A 25,380-nucleotide genomic window follows, 5' to 3' on the forward strand; every position below is an offset into this window, starting at 1 on the left:
TGACTAAAAGAGATTATATTAAAAGTATAAAGGTTTATGGTTAAATAAAACTGTTCCCCTATTCATGAGTACCAGCAGAGTAGTCTCTACAACATCCTCTACTGACAGTCATATGAAGTAGCACTAGCAGCTGTGATGTGGATAGATTATTTTTCTCAAGGTATAATTATATCTTTTACAGGTATTGATTTGACTAACCAGAAACCCTGTGACAGTTCATAGCATAAAAACTTGTTTATGCTAACAACTAACAAGATGCAATACACTAAAAGAAATATACATATGACTTCTGCAAACTGTGTGTGAAGAAATAACTAATGCAACAAAGGCTTTTTTCTAATTGTGAACAGTGCAATAGTAGAGTTTTCTCTATGGTACAAATTTTCAAACAACACCCTTAATCATAACACACTACCCACCAAATTAATGAAAACTCATTATAGGTAAAAAGAATCACAAAATTATGATCATGAACTGTGCTCTTACAAGCAATTTTATAAGGGCATCTCAGGAAAGACTAATAAGAAAAGAGAAACATAAGAAATGGGAAGATCGGCAAATTGTCGTAACATAAAAAATGCACTAAATTTGTAGCTACTGTGCTTGAACCACTACAGTGGACCCCCCGTATTCGCGTTCTCCAGATTCGCGGACTCACACATTCGCGGATTTCTCTCGGGAACGTTTCCCTGCATTATTTGCAGAAAATTCGTGCATTCGTGGTATTTTTCTATGATAAATATCCACAAATTCCTGTTTTTTTTGATGAATTTCATCATAAAATGCACTTTTTGTGATAAAACTATTAAAAAAACCATGTAGGAAAATTTTTAGTGGGTATTTCTTGAGTTTTAACTAACAAAATAGGCTGTTTTTAGCATTTTTATAGGGGTTCCAAACATTCGCGGGTTCTAACTATTCACGGGGGGGTCTGGTACGCATCCCCGCGAATACGGGGGACCACTGTACATCCATCACATTACTACTTTAACAATTCAAAGACCAGAAAAGGTTGTATTATTAGCCATCAATACTCCACTTTAACTCAACGAATAATTAAGAAATTAAGTTACCTGAACACTGTTGATATATCTTCAAAATCATCCGTAATATCGTGCAATGCAGTGGCCAACTGAGACTGTGAACTGTCTTCATTTTTTCTTTTCCGTGAGAGACGACCACTAGTTCCCCTACTGGCACTCATCTTGGGGAATGTGTTGTTAGTTTAGTTTATCCTTTATTTACACCTGTACAAGTCCATAAAAACTACACACTATCCAGTCAGTTATACCAATCACTACTTGGAGCAAGACCTCAACATGATCAGTTGGTCTTTACCATAAAGCACATATGTCCAGGATATATGTGAACCATATGGGCAATAAATGGAATAAGCAACTGTGAAAAACATAACAATGCCATATGGTGTACAAAAACTCTCATCAGCCAGTATTTAACTCTTGATGTATAATGAAATGAGTAGAAAAAATCTGGTGTTTTCACTATCTTTGTCTGCTGCATGGTATACTCTGTGAACAAAGTGGAAATCTTCAAAGATGGTAAAGTAATTTTCCATATTGTTCAGACTCTTTCTTGATTACTTTTCAGATTCTTCTTGTTTTTCATCTTGTTTCTGACGAAGGTATGCAGCCTTAGTCAAACTTTCTTGAACTAAAAGGCGCCTCAGCTCAAACTCTTCTGTATGTTTATTACCAAATTCTTCAAGTTTATTTAGCAGTAACTGAGTAGAGGGGAGGAAACTGAAAAGTAAAACCACTATTAATTCAATTATTTCAATCACTGCAACTATTACATACAAAGAAATGCACAAACACTAACAACAAATGTACACTGAAATGCTTTAATACCCAAAGGTAGAACAGACATTTAATTACTTTTGTAAACATTCTCAACTTCTTTGCACAATTTTAGTATTTCAAGTTTTCAGTCAAGATGACAAAATAGGGACAGCTATGGCAGACCAAATCTACCTGTCACAACAAAAATACATATAGGTACTTTTATGTTTCATAAACATAAACCTCTTTATCTAAGTTAAACTTTCTAGTATGGAATGGTGTTAGATGAGAATGGCACCACCAGCAGACAAAAGAAGTCTCAAGCCTTCTTATCATCATTATTGTGCTGATTACAACTGCAATCTTGAGTAATATCAATAAACGTTACATATATATGCTACCATTGTTCAAATGAGCGCTGGGAAGGCCGAGAAGGACGTGGTCTTGATGCTGGAGATGAAAGGGACTGGATGTGAGTAGACACCGTATTGGATTTAAAAACTGCCTTAAAAACATATTTAACGAAGACCTCATACTCATTTTAGTTCGTATGGCACTTTCATATATCCCATTATGTTGATGAAACTTCAATATTTTGAATGGTATGCTTAAAGATGTAGTTATATCGTTGTTTCACCAATTAAATATGGAGTGAAAAAGGGTGATCTTCGTCAGTAAGATGGACTCAAAGAGAGGATTTACCCTAGTAGCTAGCTATACAAAAAATAGTCTCAATTCGAGACAAAACAACCCATAGGTAACGTCAACTGGTTCATCAGTAATAGCTAATACTCTTTACCCACACTATTATAATAGAAGTGTCAGCCCGACCGCCTGTCATCTTCTGCTTGCTACCTAAATCCTGAGCAATGTGAAGGATTTGTTGCAGAAAAAGAGGATTCAATCTTTTACCGCAACAAACCCTGGAAATGGATCTACCCTATCGTTCAGTGGTCTCGGTATAATGCCGTATGAGCCATGACCCATGAAACTCAAAGCTGGCCATGGTAGCCCGTGTTGCTGCGTTGCAAGATGCACTATCAAGGTTAACTTTAGGGCTTTAGGGTAAACAACCGGCTTGAGTCCATCTTACTCAGGCAGATCACCCTTATTCACTTGATATTTAATTGGTGAAACAAGAATACAATTACATCTTTAAGCATACCATTCAAAAGATTGAAGTTTCATCAACATAATGTGATATATGGAAGCGCCATACGAACTAAAATAAGCATGTGAGGTCTTCATAAAATATGTTTTCAAGGCAGTTTTTAAATCCAATAAGGCATCTATTGCATCTGGTCCCTTTCGTCTCTGGCATCAATACCATGTCCTTCCTAGCCTTCCCAGCACTCATTTGAACAATATTAGCGGATATATGTAATGTTTCTTGATAATAATCAAGATTGCAGTTGTAATCAGCACAATAAAATAACAATTTGTCGAAAATTGTATTTTTCCTAACTATACAAACCAGGTCCTTTACAATAGGAAGGTAACTAGCGGCAGCTGGAACAGTCGTAAGCTTCGAACAAGGGAGTTTGGTAGTTAACTGCTTGTCCGACAGTCAGCGCACCGCGCGACTGGGAGGTGAAGAACCACTTTGCTTTAGGCCCAGGAAAACGCAGAATGAGGGGTGGCATGAGGTGGGACTGTGTAAAGGACCTCAGGTTAGTATAGTTAGGAAAAATGAAGTTTTTATGATAAAACAAAGTTTAATGTATACTTACCTGGCAGGTATATATATAGCTATATTCTCTGTTCCACTGGCAGAAATTTTCAAAACTCGCGGCAAACGCTAGTAACCTAGTAGTAGTTCAGGTAACCACCACCCCGTTCCCGTGGCGCTAGCGCTCGGAACCATTCCCATTTTCGTCAGATTTTCTCTGAACCCTGTCTCCTGAGGGGAGGAGGGTGAGAATTTAATTATATATACCTGCCAGGTAAGTATACATTAAACTTTGTTTTATCATAAAAACTTCATTTTAATGTATGACACTTACCTGGCAGGTATATATATAGCTGATTGACACATTTGGAGGTGGGTCAAAGACAGCAACATTGTTAGAGTTCAGATAATTAAAAATTATTATATCACCCTAGGTTCCTTACCTGCTAAGGTAGCTGACTTCATAGGTCCTGCCTCTGAGCCTGCTTAAACCTTAGGAGCTCTCAACTAGGAAGTGGCCTGTTTGTTGAAGAAGCTAAAACAGGGTCTGACAACTGGGCGTGACCAATGTGTTGACAGGAAACCCAAAGCCCTCTCATACCACGGGCATTCATGCTAGGAATTGTTAATTCACCTGAACTACACACACACACCACACAAAGAAAACTACTAAAAAGACTGAAGAGGGAAAACCCCTTCTCAGACGACCACAAAAACACCATCACCTGATAAAAATTTCCTAGCATATTAGAAGGTTATGGGGTGGAAACTCCTTTGCCCAATACTGTACCAGAGGACACGTATGGACCCAACGTCTGACAATTGTCAAAGGTTGTCTTAATATCTCTGAGATAATGAGAGGCAAACACTGAATTCGTCCTCCAAAATGTTGTCTCAATAATCTCCTTGAGGGCTAAATTCTTCTTAAATGCCAAGGACGTAGCTACCGCCCTGACTTCGTGAGCCTTAACTTTAAGAACTCCGAAATTCTGTTCTTGGCAAAGCATATGCGCTTCTTTAATAAGTTCTCTCATAAAGAAAGCTAGTGCATTCTTTGTCATGGGCCTACTGGGGTCTTTGACTGAACACCAAAGAGAATCAGACGTCCCTCTGATGCCTCTTGTTCTTTCAATATAAAAGCGTAAAGCTCTCACTGGGCAGAGAACTCTCTCCTGTTCATGACCCACAAGATCAGACAGACCCAAGACATCAAAGGATCTTGGCCAAGGATTAGAAGGGTTCTCATTCTTGGCCAAGAAGCCTTCCTGGAAAGTACACACTGCCTTGCCATGCCTCCAGCCCACTGTCTTAGATATCGCCTGAAGCTCACTAACTCTTTTAGCCATGGCCAAGGCGACTAAAAAGATAGCCTTCTTCGAGACATCTCTCAAAGAGGCCTTATCTAAAGGTTCAAACTTACTAGAACTTAGATGCTTCAAGACGACGTCTAGATTCCAGGCAGGGGATCTGCATTGAGGCTGTTTCTTGGTTTCAAATGATCTTACAAGATCTCTAAGATCCAGATTATTAGAAATATCTAGACCTCTGTGTCTGAACACTGAGGCTAGTATACTCCTATAACCCTTAATCGTAGAAATCGACAATCCTACCTCCTTCCGTAAATAAAGGAGGAAGTCTGCGATTTGGGTCACAGAGGTACTGGATGAAGACACCTTCCTCTTCTTACACCACTTCCGGAAGGTCTCCCACTTCGACTGGTACACCGTAATCGTGGAGATTCTTCTAGCTCTAGCCACTGCACTGGCCACCTCTTTAGAATATCCCCTCGCTCTGACAAGACTTTCGATAGTCTGAACGCAGTCAGACCCAGAGCGAGGGTATTCTTGTGAAACCTGTCGAAGTGGGGTTGTTTGAGTAAATCTACTCTTAGGGGCAGTGTTCTTGGTGTATCCACTGTCCCCTGGTCGGAATTCGAAACTGGAAGGAATCCGGTTGCGATCTTCTTGGCCATGCTTCCTTCAGGAAAAACTGTAACGGTCTCATGTGAAGTTTTCCTAGAGAAATGAACCTCTCTAGCGAAGAGTGTGTGCCCAGTAAGCTCATCCACTCTCTTGCTGAGCATCGGTCTTTCTCTAGGAAGCCCTGCACCTTCCGAAGGCATAGGGCTTGCCTGTCGGGGGATGGAAAAACCCGAAAAGTCGCTGACGATATCAGAATCCCCAAATAGACTATCTGTTAATTGGGGTTCAGCTGAGACTTTTCTAGGTTCACCAAAAGACCCAATTCTTTCGCCAAATCTAAAGTCTGCCTTAGGTCCTCCAGACATTGTCGTCTTGACAGGGATCTTATCAGCCAGTCGTCCAAGTAAAAAGAAACTCTGATCCCTAGTAAGTGTAACCATCTTGCCACGTTGGACATCATCCTCGTGAACACTTGGGGGGCTGTGCAAAGGCCGAAGCACAGGGCCCTGAATTGAATGACCCTGCTCTGGATCACAAACCTTAGGTACTTCCTGCTTCTTGGATGAATTGGAATATGGAAGAACGCGTCTTGTAGATCCAGGGTAACCATCCAGTCCCCTGGACGCACCGCTGCCAGTACTGACTTGTTTGTCTCCATGGTAAATTTGGTTTTCTCCACGAACACGTTTAGTTGACTTACGTCCAGTACTGGTCTCCAACCTCCCGAGGATTTCGCAACCAGGAACAGCCGATTGTAAAACCCCGGAGATTCGTGATCCAGAACAGGTTCTATAGCTCCTTTCTCTAGCATGGAAAGGACTTGATCCCACAGAGCCTTCTCTTTTACTAAATCGTTGTAATATGCCCCTAGGACTCTCGGAGATGTCAAAAGAGGAGGCTTCCTTAAGTAGGGGATTTTGTAGCCTTCTCGAGCTACACTGATGGCCCAGGGATCTGCATTCCTGCTTTGCCAGACTTCCCAAAACTCTTGGAGTCTGGCCCCAACTGACGTCTGGAGGACTTGGTTTTCATTGCTTCGTAGTCGTTTTAGCTCCCCTTTTAGCAGATAGTCTTTTGCCTCTAAAGGAAGGGCGAGCGAAAGTCCTACCTCGAAAGGGCTGTTGAGAAGGTCTCGACTCCTTCGGTGCCTTCTTAATCATTTTGGAAGGTAAAAACTTCCTCACTGAAGAGGAGAGAAGATCCTGTGTAGCCTTCTGAGATAGAGCCAGAGCTATATCTTTAATAATCTTCGAAGGAAACAGCTGGTTAGACAGAGGCGAAAACATTAACTCTGATCTCTGAGAGTTCGAAACTCCTTTAGATGTAAAAGAACACAAAAGAGACCTCTTTTTAAGAACTCCTGCTGTAAATAAGGAGGCATGCTCATTAGCCCCATCTCTAAGAGCTTTATCCATGCAGGACATAATACTCTTAGGCACTTCCATGTCTGGAGAATTATCGCTTTCCAACGTGCTAGCCAAGGCTCCCAACGACCAGTCGAGGAAGTTGAAGACCTCGAAAGTCCTAAATATTCCCTTAAAAAGGTGATCAAATTCAGACGAAGTCCACCAAATCTTGGCAGAGTGTAACGCCTGTCTGCGAGAGCTATCCACTATACTGGAGAAATCCCCCTGGAAGGAGGCAGGTACTCCCAGGCCAAGACTTTCCCCAGTGGCGTACCACACTCCCGACTTCGAGGCTAACTTGGCTGGAGGGAAAGCGAAAGAAGACTTCCCTGCTTCCTTCTTCTCCTTCAGCCAAGTATTCACACGTTGAAGAGCTTTCTTCGCCGAAATAGAGAGCGTCATCTTGAGGAATGAGGACTTCTTGGGTGTTTTAGTCTTCGAAAACTGCGAAAGGGGAGACAAAGGGGCCGAAGGTTGAAATTCCCCTTCAAAGACCGAAAGAAGACAGGAAGTCAGGATCTTATAATCTGAAGAAGGTTCCACATTCTTATCTTCAACAAAATCCAAGTCTTCTTCTGCTGAAGAAATGTCCTGCAAATCATTATCATCTTGACGTCCTGCAGAAGGATCAACATCCTGCTGCCTGCGTCCTGTATCCAAAGCAGACGTATCGGTGTCCTGCCACCTGCGTCCTGCGTCCAAAGCCGACGTATCAGCGTCCTGCGTCCAACGTAAGAGGATCAACGTCCTGCCGCTTGCGTCCTGCGTCCAACGATACAAGCTTCTTCCTGCGTCCTACGTCCTGAACCGCTGCTCGATCGTCCGTCCTAGAAAGACCAGTGCATCCTGTCTCCCCGGCAAACGAAGAACGAGAAAGAGGAGGTAAACTCTTGTCTTTTGTCCTCTTGGATGACTTCACGGGGAGGAAACTCGTCCTTACGTCTCGATGAACGTTGAATGGGAGTCTCCCACGAATTGACGAGAACTGCTAACTTCGACTGCATTTCTCTCAAGAAATCTCTAGTGCTCTCTTCCTGACGGATCGAATGCGACGGAGGAGAAGGAAGAGTAGGACTGTGACGGAGGGGAGAGCGATCCTGAACTCTACCCGAAGGAGAGAGACGAGGCGAAGAAAAGCAAGACGAAGGGGGCGAATCTCTTGCCGAGACCAAGGCTCGCAAGGGACGTACTGCGTCCTCTTTCGAACGAAAGATCTTCTTCCTCTTAATCGGAACTGCATCCTCATCTTCAGTAGAGGACAAAACCTCTGGACTACTCCATGCTTCTCGAACGTGTGAAGGCCTATCCTGAGCGGTCGATGTCCTGAAGGTCCTCTTGAGGGGACGTGACACTACTGAATACCGCCGTTCCCTGCCTGATGTAGAGCCATCAGAGGACGCACACTTCCCAGTCACGCCTTTTCTCTGGCGAACTGCAACAGCCTGGGACTTAACAACAGGACTGTCTGAAGGGACGCCTGACCGTGTCAAAACCTCTCTCGCCTCCCTTCGACTGTCGACATGCCTTCTCCCTTGGGTCTGGGAGCTTGACAGAGGTCTAGGTCTAGGAGCACGAGAGAGACGATCAGACGCCCCCTCCACTACACTTTCACTCACATCAAAACCACTCACTTTGTCGGTTAACCGCTGTATCTGGTCACCCATAGAAGCAAGGGCAGCGAACACTTTCACATATTGTGAATCCTTCGCCTCCTCCGATACAGCAGCGGGCGCAGGAGAAACCTGGGGGGAAGGTTCTACCATCTCTACATTAGAAGGAGCTGGAGAAGAAACACATTCACTCCTTTTACTAGAAGCATTAGACCTTTCACTTCGAGACACAGATCTCCTCACACGATCTTTCTCCAACCTTTCTACATACATTGTGAGGGTCTTCCACTCCTCTGTTAAATTCTCACACTCTATGCACCTACTCTCCCAAGTGCACACAATCTCTCTACATTTCTTGCATACCGTGTGAGGGTCGACCGAAGCCTTCGGCAACCTCACCTTGCACCCTTCTTTCACACAAACTCTAAACATACCACCTGTATCTGACATATCCAAAGAATAATCAAAAGCGAATGCCAAGCCAACGTTCCAAGTACAATACCAAATAATCCGTCCAATTACAGCGAAAAGTCGGCAACGAGCTCGAAAATCTTAGCAGGGAACCACCAACAATGTTGACGGTTCGGCTGGCAGAGAAAATCTGACGAAAATGGGAATGGTTCCGAGCGCTAGCGCCACGGGAACGGGGTGGTAGTTACCTGAACTACTACTAGGTTACTAGCGTTTGCCGCGATTTTGAAAATTTCTGCCAGTGGAACAGAGAATATAGCTATATATATACTTGCCAGGTAAGTGTCATACATTAAAATACAATTTTCGACAAATTGTCACTTGTTCCGATATGAATACAAACCATCGGTCCTTTACAATAGGAAGACTCACTTCTTGGTGGGAGGAATCTGAGTCTTAAGAACAGACTGGTGTTCGCCCAACCTTGGATTCCCTCCCTGGTCGTAAGAGCAGAGGGAGGGATCCTAGCCTCTGCCCAATGATCGGGGTATGTACTGCAGGATTAATGGTCAGACCTCTGGACCCAAGTAATAAGAGGGAGGCAAGCGTGCCTCTTAAAACTAGCAAGCAAGAACTTGTTCCTATTGTAAGAGGCAATATAAAGTCATGGGTTTGTCTCTTGTTGGCTTCCACTTCCCCCCACTTGTTGGGGGAAGTGGTGGATATTCGCTCCTATCCCTAATGAAAGGGATAGGATGGGGCTCAGTCGAGTAGCTTACCTGCATCGTATCCTGCTCCAGCGAAGTGACGACCGTGTCCCTCTGCCCACAGGTAGAGGGGAAGAAAAAGATGGGGAAGAGAAGCCAGTCACACTCTCATTCACTCATCCATTCATGCAGTCACACCAGGATTCAATGCTGATCTGTCCGCTCGGGTGCTGGGTAAGCTACACATGTTGAGCAGCCACCACGGGTCCCAAGTAAAAAGTGTCCAAGGACCTGTGGGCAATATCCCGAAGGTAGAAGGAGGTGAAGGTGGTCTGGTTAGACCAGACCCCTGCCTTCAGGACCTGCGCCACGAAGTTCTTGCGGAACGCAACGGAAGGACCAATACCTCTGACTTCGTGGGCTCTCGGACGAAGGGTACGGATGTCGTCGCTACCATCAGCTTCGTACGCCCTCCTGATTACCTCACGCAGCCAGAAAGAAAGTGTGTTCTTGGATACTTCTTTCTTGGTCACCCCGGTGCTAACGAAGAGGTGTCGACACTCTGGCCTGAGGTGCCGAGATCTCTTCAGATAGCGCCGTAGCGCCCTCACAGGACATAGCAGCATCTCATCCGTATCGTTGTCGGTGAAGTCCATTAGGGAGGGGATTGTGAAAGACTCAAACCGGTTGTCAGGGACCGAAGGATTCTGAGTCTTCGCTACGAAGTTCAGGACAAAATCGAGCGTCACAGATCCCCATCCCCTGGTATGCTTGACGTCGAAGGAAAGACCATGAAGTTCCCCTACTCTCTTCGCCGATGCCAGGGCCAGCAAGAAGAGGGTCTTGAGGGTCAGATCCCTGTCTGACGACTCTCGGAGTGGCTCGAAGGGCCTTCGAGTCAGACTCCTAAGGACGAGAGTCACATCCCACCCCGGGGGCCTGAGTTCCCTGGGTGGGCAAGACCTCTCAAAGCTCCTCATAAGCAAGGAGATCTCAAACGAATCCGAGATATCCAATCCCCTCAGTTTCAGGACTAGGGCCAGGGCAGCTCTATATCATTTGACTGTGTGGACGGAGAGGAGCTTGTCTCGGCGAAGAAATATGAGGAAATCCGTTACCTGCTGAAGAGTCGCTCTGAGAGGAGATAGACCCCGTCTACGACACCAACCACAGAAGACAGCCCACTTCCCCTGGTACACAGCTGCAGAGGACTGTCTGACGTGCCCAGCCATCTCTGTTGCTGCTCTGCGAGAAAAGCCTCTCGCTCGCAAGAGATCATGGATAACAGCCAGCCGTGAAGATGTAGAGACTGGACTGTCCGGTGGTACCGTTCTAAGTGGGGCTGGACGAGAAGGTTGTGCCAAGGGGGAATCTCACTCGGTGCTTCTGCAAGCAGAGCCACAGGTCCGGATACCAAATGGCCCCAGGCCATTTGGGAGCCACCAGGATCATCCTGAGATTCGGGGTGGCCAGCACTCGGCTGATCACCTTGCGAATCAGGCAGAACGGGGGAAAGGCGTACACGAAGAGCTTGTCCCACGGGTGTTGAAGAGCATCTTCAGCAGCTGCACATGGGTCCGGCACGGCTGAAAAGAAAACCTGAAGTTTCCTGATGTGCCGGGTGGCGAACAGATCCACTGCTGGACGCCCCCACAGGTTGAAGAGCCTTTCTGCCACGTCTGAGTGTAGGGACCGAATTTTCCGCCACGTCTGAGTGTAGGGACCATTCGGTCCCTATCACCTGATCCCGACGGCTGATCTTGTCTGCTACTACATTCCTCTTGCCTGGAATGTAGCGGGCTGACAGCTCTACCGAGTGAGCCACGGCCCACTTGTGCACCTGCAGCGTCAACTGGTGCAACGGGAGGGACACTAGGCCCCCCTGTTTGTTGATGTATGTCACCACCGTGGTGTTGTCGCACATCAACACCACCGAGTGTCCCATAAAGCGGTCCTGGAACTCTTGGAGAGCGAGAGCGAGGAAAGCTGCCTTGAGCTCCAGGACATTGATGTGAAGGTGCTTGTCATGATGGTCCCACACTCCTGCAGTCAGCAACTCCTCCAGGTGTGCGCCCCATCCCTCGGTGGACGCGTCTGAGAACAGCAACATCTCCGGGGGGGTGAGTGCGGAGAGGGACTCCTCTTAAGAGGTTCCTGTCGTCCAGCCACCAGGTTAGGTCCTGCCTCACCTCCTCCGTGAGGGACACGGGGAAGTACGGTGGGTCCTCTGCCTGTGACCAACTCTCCTTTAGTCTCCACTGAAGAGACCGCAGGTGAAGACGCCCGTGAGGGACTAACTCCTTGAGTGACGACAGGTGGCCGATCACGACCTGCCACTGCTGAGCTGACTGTTCCTGCCAAGACAGGAACCGGTCGGCTGCCTCCCTGAATCTGCTTAGGTTCAAGGTCGGACTTCTCAAAGTTCACCACGATCCCCAGAATGCGGCAGAACTCAAGAAGTCGATCCCTGTCCCGTAGCAACTGCGAGTGGGAGCTCGCCAGGACTAACCAGTTGTTGAGATACCTCAGAAGACGTATCCCTACCGAGTGGGCCCAAGCAGACACCAGAGTGAACACTCGCATGAACGCCTGTGGGGCGGTTGAGAGACCGAAGCAAAGTGCCCTGAATTGGTACACTGTCTCGTCGAGGATGAAGCGGAGGTACTTCCTGGAGGATTGATGGACAGGTATCTGGAAATACGCGTCCTTCAAATCCACTGAAAGCATGAAATCGTTCTCCCTGATAAGAGTTGAGCACGGAACATGCCGTCTCCATTGTGAACAGAGACTGGCGAACGAATCGGTTCAGGGGAGAGAGATCTATCACCGGGCGCCAGCCCCCCTAAGACTTCTCTACCAGGAAAAGACGGCTGTAGAAACCCGGTGACCGATCCTTGACGATCTCCACAGCTCCCTTGCTCAGCATGGCTTGGACTTCCTGTTGAAGAGCTACGTCCTTTGATGTTCCAGGAACGTAGGTCTGAAGATGGACCAGGTTGGAGGTAAGGGGTGGCCGAGACTCGAAGGGTAGTAGATACACCTCCTGAAGGACGTCTACTATCCAGGTCTCCGCACCGTAGCACTGCCATGTTGCCCAATGGCTCGCTACGCAACCCCCCCCCTTACAGCAGCAGGTGAGGGGGAACGACGTCCCTAGTGTTTGCCGCCTCGCTTCGATATCTTCCCCGCTCCTCCTCGTGGAAAGGAGGGCTGGGAGGGGGGCTGATAGCGACCTCCCCTGGCAGAAGTTGAAGGTAGAGTCTTTCCTCGGGGCTTCGACGATGCAATCATCTTAGCAGCCGAGGAAGCGCTAACCAAGCTCTTGGGTTTGGCCGCAGTCAATCGAGGCTGCCCAGAAGCCTTCGATACTGCCTGGTGTACCAGACGGTCACTGTCATCAGTGCGCCGTCATTCCACCGCAGCGTCCACCATCTCTCCTGGGAAGAGAGAGGAGGAACTCCGCACTGGTCCGTTGCAAAGGGCCAATGCCGCCTCATGCCCAGCCGCCCTGGACACTCGGGTGAGGACTGCATCCCTACGCCGAAGTACCAGGTTGGCCCACAGGTTTACTGTCTGGTGGGCGAGGTAGGAGATGGCCCTACCCCCAGACTGGCATAGCCTCCCGAAAGCCGGGTCCCACACTTCAGGAGTGATAGATTTCCTGAGGTGGCCACGACCTTGGACACTGTGAGGGACCACAGGTCCAGCCAGGAGACTGCCTGGAAAGCCGCCATGGCAGTGGATTCCAGTGCAAGTACCTCTTACTGTGAGAACCACAGGTTCTCCGACAGGAGCTGCTGCAGAGACACCCCCGGTGTTAGCCTAGCTAGCTCCGGGTTAACCTGTTTGGGCGGCATCGGATCCTCTTTTGGCATGTAGAACTTCCTCTGTCACAGTAGAGGCGGGGGAAGTAGCTTGGACGACCTACCGGACCATAGCGAACCCTCTTGTCCGGAGACGAGCGAGTCCACCTGGCCCAGCACCGAGTCAGCCAGCTCTGATCGGGCAGACCCGTCGTCGTCTTGGGTTCCTTCTTAGGCCCCCAGAACGACTCGAGCCGGGACGTGGGCTCAGAAGGTGGGAGCGGCAATCCTTCCCCATAGGTCGTTGTGCTGACGAATCAGCGCAATAACCTCTGCAAAATTCCTCTGGATCTCAGGAGTGACTGCGTCTTGAGGAGTTGGACCGTCAAGCCCCTCCAGCAAGAACACCTCTCAAGACCCTCCTCCTTCAGAAGGAGGAACAGCGACAGACCCCTCCCAGTCTCCTCCTGCCACTTGCGCATACAACCTGGTCGGTCCTAAGACTGTGACTGGCTCGTAGAGCATCGTGGCGGGACCGTGAGGAGCGCGCCCCTCACGATCACTCCGTGTCGCCTCGCCCTTCCCGGTGTAGCCCGAGGAAGTTGAAGGAACTGGAGAGGAAGACCTGACGCTCCCCCCTCGCTCACAGGCAGAACCGGTGTGCTTGGGGGGGCTGCAGGCAATCATCAACCCGCGGTGGCGATCTAGCTGCAGGCCTGGTCGCGCGGCTCTCCTGGGGAACGCGGCTGGACCGAGAACAGCAGCTGCTCTCCCTACCCGTCCGGTCCCGATGGGAGTGGCAGTCAGGCTCGTCGAACCGCTGGAACCAGCCGGGGCTGGTTCCTGCGATCGAGGGGACCTCTTCCCAGCCTCAGCCCGTGACCGGTCTGGGACCGTCACGTCAACCCTGGTAGCCGGCAGCTCGCTACAAGAGCAATCGCTGGCCTGGCGAGTCACCTGAGCGGCTCTCGCCAGCCTTCCACTCTGTGCCTCGGTCCTGGCGCCGAGCGAACTCGGAAGCCTGAGCCTTGGTTGCACGGTCGCTCGCAGGAGACCGTACACTCGGTACCTCTCGCAAACGAGAGGCCGAGCCAGAACCTGGTGTAGAGGTAGGACCTCTAGCACCAGGCGAGGAAGTACCGGTGTTAGCCGGTACCCCTCTGGTAATCGTCTTCTTCTTCCTTGCGGAAGGAGAGATGGGTCCCACTCCCGAAGGAGCAGGAGGACCAGCAGAAGAACCCCCTGTTCCACAGGAGTGAGACAGGTCCTTAGAAGTTCCCAAAGGAGACTTCTTAGGGGGGGAGGAGGCAGCCTTCTTCTTCCTCGGCTTGGAAGCCTTGGAAGTCGAAGGGGAAGAGGCAGCAGCAGGCGACGACAAAGAAGATGACGACGACACCTTCCTCTTCTTCTTCGTCAGCTCCCTCAGGACAGACGTCAGGTCCTCCATCCAGGCCGGAGCCGGGGCTATTGCCGAAGTAACACGGCCCGGCTGCACCTGTCCAGAAGGATCTGCGACTGGGGCAGCAACACCACGGGCAGAAATGACGTCGGCAGGGTCTGGCTCAGGCAAGACAGGTACGGCAGGAGAAGGGGCAGCAGCCAGCGACATCCTGGGTACCAGTGGCAGATCCAGGGGCGAACTCTTCAAGCACTGAAAGTCAGGGGCTGGGGCGAGGGCGATGAACGCGGGTGGAGGAGGCACGCCCCTCCTCGGAAAGGCAGCAATCGGGGCCTGTACAGCAGCCGAAGGAGTCACCGACGTCACATGTTGGGTGTAGACCAGGTGAGGAGGGGCGGCATACCCTGGGGTCGAGAAGGTGGTGGTGGTGGTCACCGGTCCATGGGTGACCGGAACAGCACCCGCCAAATGATGTAGCAGCCCCTAAACACTCGGTGTGCCCTGCAGACCCAGCGAGAACCATACCTGGCCGAGGTCGTTGCCCGCAGCAGGAGCACCTGAAGAAGCAAAAGTCAGGTTAGTAGGAGGGGTTACCCCTCGCACGGAGGGGGGCGAGCCCCACCCCGAGCGAACGGAAGACCCCGAATACAGCTGTACGTCGGGGTATCTCGCCCCCTCCTCTACGCTCGACGGATTGGGTGAAGAGAAGGTACGAGAAACCCTCCCCCAAAGGAGCCATACGCGGGAGCTGAGCCGGCGGCAGGAAGGAAGACGACGTGTCTGTGACCAAGGGAGTCACCGGAGAGCTTTCCAATGACTCCTTGGCAGGCTTACATCGCTTCCTCCTACCTTCGTACAGCACCCACTGCTCCTCCAACCATGAATTACAAACATCACAGGCCTCAGCCCGAGAGCATTCACGCCCCCGGTACCGAGCACAATATAAATAGGGATCTACCTCAGGGAAGGAACGAAAGATCCCGCACTTACGGCCCTCCACACCAGGGCAAACTCTGCGGCTGATGGGGGGGCGTGGGGACAGCTCCAATTCACGAGGATCCATCACAATTAAATGCAAAAAAACAAAGAAAGTACATGTACTTACAGTATTCTTTCACACACAAACAAACCAATTTTGAGAAAACAACACAAAGCATATGACGAAGAAGTGGCCAGAGAGCGATGAAGAACACGTCCATCCACCAATGCGGCCGAAAACAAAGTGGTTCTTCACCTTCCAGTCGCGCGTCGCGCGCACTGTCGGACGAGCAGTTAACTACCGAACTCCCTTGTTCGAAGCTTACGACCGTTCCAGCTGCCGCTAGTTACCTTTCTATTGTAAGGGACCGATGGTTTGTATTCGTATCAGAACAATTGTATTTTTCTCAATCAAAACATATGCCCCTCAATGCTAACTTTCTTCTTATAACAACTTTCTGGTCATTGTAAATTCGGCCCCATTAATTTCTTATGGTACGAAAACAGACAGAGGCCCAGGGACCGAAAGCGATTGCATCACACTACGGCGGTAATCTGGCAGTAAAACATCTTCATATATCCAAAAAATAAATAATAAAGATATATATGCGCATTACGATTATAATAATTACATGAATATCTGATAACAATCTGTATGAATAACTGGTAAACTGTTCTGCGAGAAAGTTGAGTATAGCAATTCATTTACAATAGATATGAAAGTCAAGATGTTGTGAGGTCATAATACAGGACTTAAAAGAACGTTCTAATTCCGAAAAATAATTATACTTAAATTTGAGTCAGAATCGAGTTACTTTTTCAATAACGAATATTTTCTAATTAATCATCATAAATATGTAAAATATTGATGTTTTACTATTTATTTAAATAATTATCTTAGTGCACGCTTCGTCGTCTCCTTCTACCAAAACAGTAGTTTCCTTATAAACATCGTGGTTAGGGACCGTGTTCCGATTGTTGTGATGAAAGTGCCCCAGCGTCTGTGGGTACAAGTGGTGTGCGGATTTATCACAGGAAATGGGAAGTTTGTTGACACAAGCGACTCCACAAACATCAAGATGGCGTCAATCTTCTAAAATATTTAAGCATAAGTAAAAATTTAAGCGTTTTGGTGAGATTTGCACTGCTTTGGACACCCTTTTCACTACCCTCTGTTTAATGCTTTAAATTTGGCCTTAATTTCTAACTTTGGAGAAAATACTTACTTCGAAAGGAGAGTAGAGGTTTTTAGCTCCGTCTCTCACCAACAAGAAGTCGTGACTGATGCCCATCTCCGGTGTCAGGACGCGTTATTAGTACTTTTTCGGAGGGTGGCATGCTGTGATTGTCGTTGAGTTGATCCAGGCCATGCAGTTGTTTACCCTAAGACCAAAATGTGTATAATAAAAATCAAATAAGCACTGTGGAGTTTCAGTTGTGATGGCAGTAAGGATAAAACCACTGATTACAAGGTAAAAATTAATTCAGTTCAAACCATGACTCCGGGAATAACAAGTTTCATACTTTCACTAATGTAGGCAACAAGATGTTTTATTGTGCTGATTACAATTGCAATCTTGAGTAAGATCAATAAACGTTACATAGGGTAAAATATCACAGCAGGCCAAGCAGGCCACCTACAATCAACGCTAGCCACCCTCCGAAAAAGTACATTATAACGCGTCCTGACACCGGAGATGGGCATCAGTCGCGACTTCTTGTTGGTGAAAAACGGAGCTAAAGACCTCTACTCTCCTTTCGAAGTAAGTATTTTCTCCAAAGTTAGAAATTAAGGCCAAATTTTAAGATTTAAACAGAGGGTACTGAAAAGGGTGGCTACGGCAGTGGAAATCTTACCAAAACGCTTTAGAAATTTTTACTTACAACTAAAAATGTTTCGAAGATTGACGCTATCTTGATGTTTACGGAGTCGCTTGTGTCAACAAACTTCCCATTTCATGTGCTAAATCTGCACACCACTTGTACCCATAGACGCTGGGGCAACTTTCATCACAACAATCGTAAAACCCACCTCTTAAACCAGCACTTATTCGTACTTATTCAAGGGGACTACGGCATTCTTTGCGGCGTTTTGCGCTCTTCAATTGTTTATCAGTGTTGTCAATTGGTATGTGTGTTTACCCTCCAAAACTAGGTATAAGACTTACACAAACCGGGGAAATAAGTGAAAAATTAGCGTATCTATTTGTAGTATATATACATATTAGAGCAATTTTATCATTACTGCATTACTATGACAACTAGAATTCATCGAAACAGTTTGTAAATGCATCGGCGTATGTGTGACGCTCCACTAGATTGGCAACGATGAGCCATTTTTCCTCACGTCGTCTGCTCGTAAGTATACATCCGAAACATTTGTAATTGTTGGGATTAATTTGGTTGCAAAAAAAAGGATAATGGACATGAATTAAATAAACATTTTGAAGTAGATTTAAAACTAAATATTGAGTAAAAGTAAAACAAATTAAGGGGAATAAAGCTTTGCACTCATAATCAGTGTTGTCGTCTGCTGCTCGTAAACTTTGTTTACGGATGAGTGCTTAGGAACACGAACAGCAATGTGGTTCGAGTGCACTGTGGAGTGAATTAAGACCAAAATGTGTATAATTACAATCAAATAAGCACTGTGGAGTTTCAAGGTTGCTGGATGGCAGTAAGGATAAAAACCACTGATTACAAGGTAAGAATGAATTCAGTTCCAACCATAAACCCCGGGAATAACAAGTTTCATACTTTCACTAATATAGGCAACAAAATGTTGTTTTATTGTGCTGATTACAACTGCAATCTTGAGTAAGATCAATAAACGTTACATACATACGCTAACATTGTTCAAATGAGTGCTGGGAAGGCTGGGGAAAGATGGTGGCCGTCACTGATGAGAACCGTCCATGCAAAACGTAGCCGCCATATTGGATTTCAAAACTGCCTTGAAAACATATTTTACGAAGAGCTCACATGCTTATTTTAGTTCGTATGGGGCTTTCATATATCACAATATGTTGACGAAACTTCAGTCTTTTAAATGGTATGCTTAGAGTTGCAATTGTATTCATGTTTCACCAATTAAATATCGAGTGAATAAGACCCGTCCACCGTTATGAGGGTTGGCCTGTCGTGATATTCTACCCTATATACGCTAACATTGTTCAAATGAGTGCTGGGAAGGCTGGGAAAGATGGTGTCCATCCGTGACTAGACCCGTCCAGCCACACAATCGCCGCCATAATGGATTTCAAAATTGCCTAGAAAACATAGCTATTTTATGAAGAGCGTCACATGCTTATTTTAGTTCGTATGGGGCTTTCATATATCACATTATGTTGACGAAACTTCAATCTTTTGAATGGTATGCTTAGATTTGTAATTGTATTCTTGTTTCACCAATTAAATATCGAGTGAATAAGACCCGGCCAGCGTGATGATGGTGGATCATCCATGATTGTTTACCCTAGCACTGCACATGGCTAGATGTTCATTAACCTCTGTTTAATCTTAAATTATGACATCATTTTACACTTTGGGAGAAAACTCTTATTTCAAGAGGAAAGTAGAGGTCTCAATGTGCTCCTTCCATGACCGATGACTCCTGACTGGTGTCCATCACCGGTGTCAGGACATGTTAAAGTAATTTTTCTGAAGGGGGTTCCGAACACGGTCAAGGTGACCGCAGTTAGCCTACTCGGTTGTTTACCCTAGTCTTTTTCCGCAACAACCCCGAAAATGGATCTAACCTATCTTTTGGTGGTCTAAGGGTAATGCCGTACGAGCCGTGACCAATGAAACTCACAGCTGGCCATGGTGGCCCGTGTTGCTGCGTTGCCAGATGCACGAGCATGGTTAACTTTAACCTTAGGCTATAAATAAAATAAAAATTACTGAGGCTAGAGGTCTGTAATTTGGTGTTTGATGATTAGAGGGTGGATGATCACCATAGCAATTTGCAGGCCTCTAACCTCGGTAGTTTTTTGGCAACTGAGGGAAGAATGAAAGGTGTGGACAGAAAAAGTGCAAATGGACAGTGGGTAGGTAGGGGGTGAAACATCACAACAGGCCAACCCTCATCACGGTAGACGGGTCTTATTCACTCGATATTTTAATTTGGTGAAACATGAATACAATTGCAACTCTAAGCATACCATTTAAAAGACTGAAGTTTCGTCAACATATTGTGATATATTGAAAAGCCCCATACGAACTAAAATAAGCATGTGAGCTCTTCGTAAAATATGTTTTCAAGGCAGTTTTTAAATCCAATATGGCGGCTACGTTTTTCATGGACGGTTCTCATCAGTGACGGCCACCATCTTTCCCCAGCCTTCCCAGCACTCATTTGAACAATGTTAGCGTATGTATGTAACGTTTATTGATCTTACTCAAGATTGCAGTTGTAATCAGCACAATAAAACAACATTTTGTTGCCATATATTAGTGAAAGTATGAAACTTGTTATTCCCGGGGTTATGGTTGGAACTGAATTCATTCTTACCTTGTAATCGGCGGTTTTTATCCTTACTGCCATCACAACTGAAACTCCACAGTGCTTTATTTTTGATTGTTATTATACACATTTTGGTCTCAGTTCACTCCACATTGCACTTTAAACCCGTTGCTGTTCCTGGTTTCTAAGCGCGCGCGCCATAAACACAATTACAAACAGCAGACGACGACAGACGACGACAGACGACGAAACTGCAAAGTTTTATTCCCTAAACTGTTTACTTTACTCGTTATTTTAGTTTAAATTTACATTGTTATTTAAAAATTTGATTTAATTCATGTATATTATCCCTTTTTTTGCAACCAAATTACCCGAAAAGAAAAAATTACAGATATTTCTAACGTAGATAAAATCAAATGTTTCTAACGTTTTCGTACATCTGGCTGCCGAAAACCATAGAGGAACGATACGGAAAAGTGCATAGAGGAACGACTACGTTTTTTTTTTTTTTTTTTTTTGCTTTTTTGTTTTTGCTAGCACTTTTCATTGATTTCAGTCTTATTAGTTATTTTGAATTTCTTAAATAATCGTATGCCAGAAATAAATTGTAACCTTTAATGATTGCATGCTTTAATGTTTGCATGCTAAGAATGGCAAAATCATCGTTGCACATTAGTGGAGGCTTCACACATACGCCGTTCCATTATCCTGTTAAGCGTCGCCCCTGATGAGCTCGCTGCTAACGTACCGTCACGCTTTTTTTTTGTAATCAGCGATCATAGCACTGATGATAGTTTTCAAAGTTAATATGATTTTATGCTTGTTATTCATACTGTAATTAACTGTAGGAAATTCTCTTCTCTCTCTCTCTCTCTCTCTCTCTCTCTCTCTCTCTCTCTCTCTCTCGGAGTCCAGTCAACTCGGCAAAGAAAAGTCATCTTCACTCCCGCAATTGGAAGAAAAGTTTGTATCATCACTGGAGGATTCAGAACTAGAGCTCTCATCATCAAATAGGTTATCAATATCACACTCCTCATCTAGTATTTGATTGATCTCACCTAAAGAAATATGCCTCCTCGTTTGGGACATTCATTGTGAAAGACGCGAAATCCAATTTGTCTCGATAAACGCCCCGAAGCGTATTGAAAGAAAACCAACAGGGACAGGCAGTTTTCTAGCATAAGCGACCACCAGGAAAGAGTTGCCAGGCTGGAAATAAGTTTCCCATGTGCTGAGAGTGTTACCAAATGATGTTCCTACACTTTCTATACGAGTAACGTATTATTACGGGGCTGACGGCTTGACAAGCACAGTTAAAGTCTTGAACGTATATCCCGTTTTGAAGGCGCTACCGAGTAGATCGCGGTAAACGTATTATTACGTGGGTGACGCTTAAACAGGTTATAAACTGTTTCCATGAATTCTAGTTGTCATAGTAATGCAATAATGATAAAATTGCTTTAATATTTATGTATATATACTTCCAATACATAGCCTAATTTCACCAATTTCAACGTTTTGTGTGTAGTCTTATACCCAGTTTGGAGGGTCAACACATACCGAATGGCAACAGAGAGAGAGAGAGAGAGAGAGAGAGAGAGAGAGAGAGAGAGAGAGAGAGAGAGAGAGAGAGAGAGAGAGAGAGCGAGGAGAGAGAGAGAGAGAGAGAGAGAAAAAGGAAGGCGGAGGAACGAAGAAGAAAAGGGATGGCGGTGGAGGGGGTTGGGGGTTGGGGAGAGGGTAGGTGGAGCTTTATACGCGTGTGTTCGTATCCATTTCATGCATAATGGAGTTTTTGTCTCTTGGTACAAGGACAAGTGTCGTTATTCTTTACGATTAGTGATTCACGATACCCTTATAAATTAACGGCACTGGGGTGTAATGCACTATAGCAAAATCTCGTTCTGTTAAGAGTGTTCGTTACAGAAATAGGTATTGCCCAAAAACTGCTTGCACTGTCTCTGAAACCCATAGTAGACATGCGTTAGTTGTCAATCAAGTTTTTATAACAAGTAGTTTTTACAAGCTAGCTATTGAATAAATTTGTATTTTTCTCAGTCAAAACATATGCCCTCAATGCTAACTTTCCTCTTTTAACGACTTTCTGGTCATTTGCAAATTCGGCCCCATAATTTCTTATGGTGCGAAAACAGACAAGAGGCCCATGGACCGAAACCGATTGCGTCACACTACGGCGATAATCCAGCAGTAAAACATCTTCATATATCCAAAAAGTAAATAATAAAGATATATATGCGCATTACGATTATAACAATTACATGTATAGCTGATACAATCTGCATGAATAACTGGTAAACTGTTCTGCAATGACAGTTGAGTATAGCAATTATTTACAATAGGTACGAAAGTCAAGATGTCGTGACGTCATAATACAAACTTGAAAGAACGTTCTAATTCAGAAAAATAATTACTTAAATTTGAGTCAGAGTCGAGTTACTTTTTCAATAACGAATATTTTCAAATTAATCATCATAAATATGTAAAATATTGATGTTTTACTACTTATTTAAAAAATTAGCCAAGAGCACGCTTCTCGTCATCTTCTACCCCAACAGCTGTTTTTAAGCGCCTGGCTTGTTGTTGATGAGAAATCGTTGTTTCGTATTGTTGTGGATAAAAGTGGCGACAGCGTCTGTGGGTACAAGTGGTGTGCGGATTTATCACAGGAAATGGTTAGTTTCATTGACACAAGCTTACTACCGTAAACATCGAGATGGCGTCAATCTTCTAAAATACCTCGAGTTGTAAGTAAAAATGTTGAACGCGTTTGGTGAGATTTGCACTACGTTTGAGACCGTTTTCAGTACCCTCTGTTTAAATCTTAAAATTTGGCCTTAATTTCTAACTTTGGAGAAAAATACTTACTTCGAAAGGAGAGTAGAGGTCTTTTACTCCGTTTCTCACCAACAACAGTCGCGACTGATGCCCATCTCGGGTGTCAGGACGCGTTATAATGTACTTTTTCGGAGGGTGGCTTGCATTGATGGTAGGTGGCCTGCTTGGCCTGCTGTGATGATCTACCCTAGCTACCTACAGCCGGCACAATAGGAAGTTCTATTTTCAGAACATTAAAAAACTAGTAATCAAGAAGTATAATAAACCAGTAAGATAAGTTTTATTAAAGCATAAACACAACATTCCTTTTGGAGGTTTATGTACTTACTAGTAGCCGACTCCCACCAGACAGCTGACTCCCAAGAACGCAAATGAAATCAAATTTCGGTAGCGATTGAAAGGAGTGCCACGGATTCGACGGTTGTAGTACGGGTCGTCCCTCGGATCAGTCATTTTATAACAGTAGAAAACGGAGAACAGAGGTCCTCAAGCTGGTGGTGTTTTCATATTATTATTATGAAATAATTGTGAACGGCAATACGGGTTCAGTGTGTGAGAGACAGTTCACAGATCACAACTTGTTTACGTTTCTGCGGCAAAGTCGCCGGAAATGCAGCCGCTCAGATGGATGAAGTTTACATAACATAGTATTGTTTCATATAAAACTACCCCTCTTGGATCATTAAAAAAGCGCATTTCTTGCCTTTATTGGCTCTAATGTATTATAAATTAATTTAACATAATTTATAAAAAGTTATTTATCTCTTCTATAGAAACTGATTATTTAAATCTTAATTTTTCTGTGACACCTCTCTAAGTTTCAAGGCCGACCCCTTTGGAGGGTATCAGGGTACGGTTACAATTACTGGTTTGAACTGCGGATATAAGATGAAAATATGCATTGAAATGGTGAGACTGTTTGTTTATATTATGTTGTCTGGATGTGTAACCAAGAGATTAGATGAAGAAATAAAAAGACTGCGGAAGAATGAAGAAATACAGAAGGAAACATCATTTGAGAAATAACAAATCAGACAGATAGGTGCACCTGTATGAGAAAGAAAATGCCCATTGTTTGAACGCCTGAAGTTTTAACAATTCAATTACATCCCTAAGAACACCATTTGAAAATCTGATCACTGATTGAAAAAAGCTGAATTGTGCGTTTAGATTTTATGAGAAACCCGGAAAACATTAAAACTGGAGGGTGCTGGAAATCATTAATAAGCATTGATTAAACTGAATATAATTGTGAAGGAAGATGCGTCGCAGCACAATATCATTTTTTTTATTCTATACCATTATTAGAACAGTGATCTCTCATGAGAGAGAGAGAATACAATCGGAAAGTTGGGACAAAAGAAATATAAACAACAAAGTAACCATGGATGAACATCAGGCATATAAAGAAAAACAAAACAAAAAAAGATTCCAATTTTTAAAAAATTAATCAACTTCAGGAAGGAGAGGAAAACCAAAGGAGACAATACCTAGGAGAGGAGAAGAAAGACACAGGTAAGAATCAGATTTGCCTGTGAGGCATGTTGTGTATACTACACAGCGCGCTTGACTAGAGGAGAGCCGTGCAGTAACTGGATGACTGTGGCACTGACTGTGCTTTTAGGGAGCGCTATAAAGACATGTGTAACTGGTAGTTTTTTTCTATATAATGGGGTCTATAACCCATATATTCATGACAATTACTAGGCTATAAACAGTCCAACAACTGGTAGTCTGTGGTTTGGGCCATGCCTACTCTTATAATGTAAGTTTGGAATGCAATTATAATTGTGGTAATATGATTAATTCACATCAGAACTTGTGTATCATGGTATGAAATGTTTATTTCTGTGTTCAGATTTCCCAAATTTAAAGATAACATGCCTTAAGTGATCCATTTTTCATTTTGAAGTACGTAAGACACACAGAGAGTGAAAGCTCATAAGCCTTTTGAAGGGAGTCGTATTCGCACTTTGAGAATGTCTTAGCTAGGTGATTTCTTTATCGGCGCAAACAAGCGTAAGACCCCCCAAGCCGCAATGTTATCCAACCCCTTGAAAATAGATGAGCCAAGCATTTTTCTTTATCGATGTAAACACATCGCAGTCGGGCCTGAGAAGGAACAAGGGAGCCTTATTCATAGCCATTCCTATAGAGATGACGTAATATGTTTTGGTCTTGATCTAGATACTAATCGCCCATACTCTTATGGGGTGAGAGAACCTTATTCATTCATTTTGAGGAGAGCGGCGTGCGTTATAGTCTCTCTCTCGCTCGGTTGCGAGGCTGTTTCAGTAACTTAACGTAACGAGCTGGTCACTCATTTTTATATAATTCTTAGTAATATATGTGTTG

At 45.1% G+C, this 25,380-nt stretch overlaps 1 protein-coding gene across 1 annotated transcript in view; it reads right to left on the bottom strand.

Annotated features, from left to right (window-relative positions):
* Positions 1–23,646, bottom strand: part of LOC135213911 (uncharacterized) — a 64,463-nt gene extending 40,817 nt beyond the window's left edge. Inside the window, 2 exon segments of the mRNA XM_064248004.1 lie at positions 1,074–1,760; positions 23,354–23,646. Of these exon segments, the coding sequence (XP_064104074.1) occupies positions 1,074–1,204 (131 nt within the window). The 5' untranslated portion in view covers positions 1,205–1,760; positions 23,354–23,646.
* Positions 23,647–25,380: the final 1,734 nt, after the last annotated feature.

Source organism: Macrobrachium nipponense, chromosome 43, assembly GCF_015104395.2.
Source record: "Macrobrachium nipponense isolate FS-2020 chromosome 43, ASM1510439v2, whole genome shotgun sequence".
Lineage (NCBI taxonomy): Eukaryota > Metazoa > Arthropoda > Malacostraca > Decapoda > Palaemonidae > Macrobrachium > Macrobrachium nipponense.